We start from the raw sequence: 6,409 nt of genomic DNA, 5'->3' as shown, positions 1-6,409 counted from the left end.
ACTTTTGAACTGACCTCTCTACCAAAGGGTAAAAATACAGTAGGGGGAAAATGGGTCTATGCCATTAAAGAAAACGTTGAAAAGGGGAAAATACTTAAGGCGAGATACGTAGCAAAGGGGTACAGCCAAACAGAGGGCATAGACTACCATGAGACATTTGCTCCAACAGCAAATCTTACTTCAGTGAGAACCTTAATGCAGGTAGCAGTTCAAAATGACTTAATAGTCCATCAGATGGATGTAAAAACTGCATACTTGCATGCTCCAATTGATGAAGAGATTTTCTTAGAACAACCACAGGGTTTTGAAAATATATCTGAGACAGGAGAAAACTTAGTTTACAAACTAAACAAATCCATTTACGGACTAAAACAGTCAGGAAGAAACTGGTACAAACTTCTTAATGACCATTTAGAAGAAAACAACTTTGTGAGAAATGAATCTGACCACTGCGTGTACAGAAAGCAAACAGATAGTGAAACTATCATTGTATTAATCTGGGTGGATGATTTCATCATTGCAGCTAGCAATAATGATCTACTCAACAGTTTCAAAGACACGATGAAATCCACATTCAAAATGAAGGATTTGGGGAAAATAACATGCTTCTTGGGCATCGAGTTTGAACAAGAGGAAAATAAAATAAAGATGAGTCAGGAAAAGTACATTCTTAAAATGTTGGAAAAGTTTGGAATGTCAGAGTGTAAAGCTAGATCTACTCCATGTGAGCTAAAAGTGGAGAGTGACAACAAGGAGGAGGGCAAATGCAATGATATGGCAAATCCAAAAGAATACAGGGAAATTGTAGGCAGTCTAATTTATGCCATGACATGCACGAGACCAGATATAAGCTGGATAGTAAGCAAACTGTCGCGAACACTGGCAAAGCCAAAAGCAGAGAACTTAGTGGCTGCCAAACATGTTTTGAGATACCTAAAAGGTACTTATGACTACGAACTATGTTTCACTAAAACCGATGACGACTTAAAACTAATAGCCTTCAGTGATTCAGACTGGGCATCTTCTGTGGAAGATAAACGTAGCACTACAGGTTACTGTTTTAGTTTAACCAAACAAGGACCTGCCATCTCGTGGAAATCAAAGAAACAACCCACAGTGGCATTATCAACGTGTGAAGCCGAATACATCGGCATGGCAAACACTACTCAAGAAAGCTTGTATCTAACCCAATTGTTAAGTGGTATGGATAATAAAGTCTACAGTTGCACAACGATCCATGGAGACAATCAGGGTGCCATTGCACTGAGTAAAAATCCAGTGCACAGACAGAGGTCTAAACACTTAGATGTAAAATATTACTTCATTCGTGATGCACAAAGGGAAGGCAAAATAGTCATTGTTTACTGCCAATCAGAAGACATGGTTGTAGACATATTGACTTAAACCTGTATCAAAGATTACAATGGTTAAATTCAAAAAGTTCTACTTTGGATGTTAAACATGTAATGTATGGCTTTGTAAGATGAGAACAAGTGGGGGTGTTAAATTAATGTGTTCCCATAATGTTATATTAGTTGTTTAACATGATATGCCCCTATATTATGCGGATTACGACCAACTTTTGTATCCAACATTATTTGACACCAATGTGATTGGTTGTTTAATTTGTTTTCTGTATTGCATTGCATTCTGGGTCTTTGACCGTTGATTGTTACTGAGCACATGCCATGGCTGCTGATTGATATACCGGAGCTGTGAAGAAAGAAATAAAGAGACAAATGAAACATATGCAAGACGTGATTCTTTATCAACATGACGGATGAGAATGAAAACACAACAGCTTATTAGGTAAACTCGCTTCATGGAACAGGCCTCTGACGCAGACACCAAGTTACGCAACGGTGACAGGGAAAACAGTCTCTCTCTCTCCTTGCTGTTTAAATGATTTAAATCTGATTTAAATCTCAGTGAAGAAAGATGAAAATTATCAAAGTAGATATCCACTGATTAAGAGTAACATTTCTGAATAAAAATGCATGTCATGTCATGTATGATACCCAAGACATAACGCTTCAAGGAACAGTTAAACACACACACTGATCCCCAATTCCCATCACTGCACACATACATTTACGTACATTATGGTCACTACTTGTTTATGACCTGTGAAAGACTTGTCATGGAGTGAACAGGTCTGAATTGAACTTGCAACACTTGTAACTGGCTTTAGCATTTATCCATTACCCATTTATTTTGCCAGGAGCAGCCACTATGCAGGAATAGGCTCTTGATTCAAGCAGGTGTTCCATTATATCCTCATGTCCTCTTCACTTAGCAGTAATGAGCTTCACTCTCCACTGGTGTGCACACACAAACACACACACAATCTAACCATATGCTCAGACATTGTAAATATATTTATGCATTCACTGGAAGGAATGAAAGCTAAACGGAGCAGTTAATTCCTTCCAGTGACGGCTTGGGTGTGAGGGCAAAAAAGTTTAGGTTATTATACATTCATCAATTGTTCACACTGCAGCAAATGCATAATAACATCCAAAATACCCAGTTAACAGAAAGGTGAATTCTTAGCTACACATGTTGCTCACGCCAGCCATGTCAACAATCACGTTCCCCACTCATCACACACAGTAGCCACTAGCACCTGACTGTACTGTCTATACGTCCACTGTCATTGGTCAACGGCCAGCAAATGAAGGCGTGCCTCAAAACCTGTCACACAATTTGAAGATTAATGGTAGCCGATGTGTTTCGGATGGAAAAAGCCCATTTGGATCTATTTAGTTTTCTGTGTGACTATTTTGTGTTGGTGCTCTAGGTCTCACCAACATTTTAAACAATCTGTTGTAAGGTTTTTTGACAATAATTAAATGGGGGGGGGGGGGGGGGGGGGGGGCTTAGCCCTGTTAGCTCATTTAAACCAGCTGCCCCTGACACACACAGAAATATTTGTTTTAGTTTTATCTGTATTGTACTTTTGTAGTTTGTGAGTAGAGCAAGAAATATACCTGGCAAAAGGCTAAGTCAAAGTCATTTTTCAAAATCTGGCTATTTTTGTTGGACAGTGCTGCATTCTGAAAAATAGTTCTTCATCCATTACTCATAAATACAAAGTGCTACATTTTGAAAGATAAAGAATATGTATACTTCAGGGTGCTCCTTCCTGTTTGGTCAGAGCAGCAACTCCATGGAAAACACTATGCTCTGGGTTTTCACCATACTTACAGGCATTTCATCCTACATGCCAATGACTGTTGCAGCACACACATAGTTGTTGGGGAAGTTCTATCAATTAAAGATCATTTCGAAACTTTCCTGCTTCTCATAAATGATCATTAATATACACATATTTAATGATAGGACAAGTGTCTTATTAAATGTATAATAGTCTTTATTCTTGTGATGCATTATCTACAATTCAATATAAACATATAGGCACACATGATTTCTATACAGGCATTGGATTAAAACTATGTACTATGAAATTCCAGAGATTTTGGCTTGGAAATAAACTGAAATTGAGTTGAATTACTTGAGCACTTGTCCTTAAGCACATCCCCTGAAAATGCTCCTTTTTACTGACGATGTTACACTTTCACAAACCATTTAATTGACTTAAAGAGCATATTAAATTGCTGATACCTAGTTACTTTGGATGAGACTATTTGCATAAACTTCTCTATCTCAACTTAACAACAGTAGTCACTGGTCCACATTACCTGCTCATTGTGGGATTGCATACAATCAATACAGTTTCTCTACTCAAATAGTGCAGCAAAATAAGCTAACTATAAAGCCAGACAGCACTGTTTATTGAAACACGACCCATAATGGGCTGCTGAAAATATGTACACATACGCTTCATTCTACTCAGGTGAATAGATGTAAATGCTTTAAAATAAAAAAGATCATGTGTATCTTCATGTACTGTAATAAGACATGAGGGATATATTTTCAGTATCCACCTATTTACTGTAACATGACAATCATGTGAGAATGCAAGTAAAGGCTAGCTAGAAGACTAGCTAGACGTTGTTAGTGTAAATGTAGATTTCTGCTGTGAGTTTGTCTACCATGAATTAAATCCATAGTGTTGGTAAAAAATACTCCAATAATGAACCCCCAAAACTTCTAACTGGAAGTTTTACCTCCAAACTACACCGATATGATATTATTCATTCTCCTTACTGAACTCTCTGAAAACAGCTACCTTGCTTACAATGTACATCAAGGGCGACTGCTTTACAACCTGCAAACTTCATCTATTATCAAAGCCAGTGCCAGTGTTAGGAATTATCTGTTTTCTTGATCTTGATATCTTTAGGGTTTATATTGCACTTTCCATTCTCGTTATTTTTGTGAAATAGGCTTAAACACTATAAATATTGAAAAAAAAAAATCTGAACTGGCAAATATAAAGCTATTATTTAAATCAGAAAACCATACATTCTCAAAAAGCAATATAAGAAGCGCGGCATAACTTCCAAGTAATTTTCTTTTGCCATACATTTTCTTTTTGATGTATAATTGTAGTTTCTTAAGGATGATACATTTCCTGTGATGGATAAGGAGTTTAAGAATACTTACATTATCAGTATAAATAGAAAATATAATTCTCACAAAAAACAATAAGCTATAAAATTAAGAAAGAAAAGTAAGTGACCCTTTCCTCTATTTTTGTAAGTCCTGAACTGTTTAAACAGCTTCCAAATTTAACTCCATAACAGACCTGCTCTGATAAGTATTGCTTCGATGTAGCACAGTTCTTGGGAGTAAAAAATATATTTAGTAAGCATTCTTGTTCTCTCCCATGTTGCCACTATTAAAAACTAATTGTCCAACTGTGTTTGCAGAGATAAACAGTCTCTAATGACAGTCATGGAAACCAAGCATCTCCCAATGCTCTCTGTAGCCCTGCACTGTACGCTTCAGGGGATTAGGTGGAGGGTGGGGGAAGGTTGTCAAGCGCTGCTTATTAGTGTTGAGACTTAAACGTGTGAAATTCTGCAGTAGGTTAAAATCCTTAAATCCATTAAAATCCTCTCGGTTGCAAGCTTGGAATAGTAATATTTAGTCAATGCACCTTTGTGTGTATGAGTAGCTTAATGGTTAAACCTTCACAACATCTCTCCCATTCTACTTGATGGATAATAAGATTGATTAAATCACCTGCCTTTCCTTTTCCAAGCACTCTGCATTGGGTGTAAACGTTAAGGTACTTTATGTTCTCTAGTATGAAAGAGTATCTTTTCTTGCATGGTCCACCCTCTAGGAAGACTCCTCTCTCTGATTCCTTCCTCTTCCCCCTTTGAGGTGTCTGCTGTGCCTCCCTCACGTCCCTCAAGTCCACATCACATGACCACACACTTGCCCTTGAGCTTTTCTGCACGTTTCTGCTGCTTGTTCTTTTTACCATCGATCTGGAGGCTAACAGTCCTTCGCTTTTCCAGGTTGAGCAGTTCCTGGAACAGCTCCTTCACATTGTGGTTGGTTTTGGCTGATGTTTCCATGAAGGCACATTTCCATTTCTTGGACATGGCCTCCCCATCCACTGCCTCCACCTCTCGCGCTGATGTCTCATCACACTTATTGCCCACCAGCATGATGGGGATGCTCTCCACATCCCCCTTGATCTGACACACCTGCTCAAAGATGGGTTTGAGCTCCTCCAATGACTGACGACTGGTGATGGAGTACACCAGGATGAAGGCATGGCCCTTGGAGATGGACAGGCGCTGCATGGCTGGGAACTGGTGGCTGCCGGTGGTGTCTGTGATCTGGAGAGTGCAGATGCTTTTGTCACAGCTGATCACCTGTCGATACGTATCTTCGATGGTGGGGATGTAGCTCTCGCGGAAGGTTCCCTTGATAAAGCGCAGCACCAGTGAGCTCTTTCCTACACCACCGGCACCAAACACCACAACGCGATAGTCGTTGCTTTGCTCCGGCATGATGGACTAATCAGATGGATCTGAAAGAAAAAGAACCATGCAGGATGGAAAACAATAAGCAACCTCTCATTAGAAATAGACATTAACCTCCTTGATTAATGATGAGGATTATAGTTTAATTATTATACCAAATATTTGGTATTAGTCATAGCGTACACCATTTATTCCGCTTTAAGAGCTGCTACAGTGATCTCGGATGAAACCTTTAAATTGAATGAATAATGCACCATTAAAGCTAGGATTTGTAATTGTCTCCAGATTATTTATTTTTTACTGGTTGAAGGTCTCTTCACATCCTGATAGCAATCAATAATTTAAGTTGTCTAAATGTAAGGGAAAAAAATACATTCTCAATATTATTTATTTCAGTGCAATACAGAAAATCCAACACTATTTTACTGATGACATACTGGCTAGCTAACTAAGAAAAATTAGACAACTTAATTTTTAACCACTTTAATTACAAGTGGAGAAAT

The 6,409-nt window shown here is 38.3% G+C and overlaps 1 protein-coding gene across 3 annotated transcripts in view; it reads right to left on the bottom strand.

Moving 5' to 3' along the window:
* Positions 1 to 3,363: 3,363 nt before the first annotated feature.
* Positions 3,364 to 6,409, bottom strand: part of LOC124463087 (GTP-binding protein Di-Ras2) — a 101,928-nt gene continuing 98,882 nt past the window's right edge. For all 3 annotated transcript variants that reach the window (XM_047014802.1, XM_047014803.1, XM_047014801.1), the window contains one exon: positions 3,364 to 5,953. In XM_047014802.1, coding sequence (XP_046870758.1) covers positions 5,334 to 5,933 — 600 coding nt within the window. In that variant the 5' untranslated portion in view covers positions 5,934 to 5,953 and the 3' untranslated portion in view covers positions 3,364 to 5,333. The remainder of the gene's footprint in view (positions 5,954 to 6,409) is intronic.

The sequence above is a fragment of the Hypomesus transpacificus genome, unplaced genomic scaffold (assembly GCF_021917145.1).
Source record: "Hypomesus transpacificus isolate Combined female unplaced genomic scaffold, fHypTra1 scaffold_27, whole genome shotgun sequence".
Classification (NCBI taxonomy): Eukaryota; Metazoa; Chordata; class Actinopteri; order Osmeriformes; family Osmeridae; genus Hypomesus; species Hypomesus transpacificus.
This window is presented reverse-complemented; position numbering and strand designations above follow the sequence as displayed.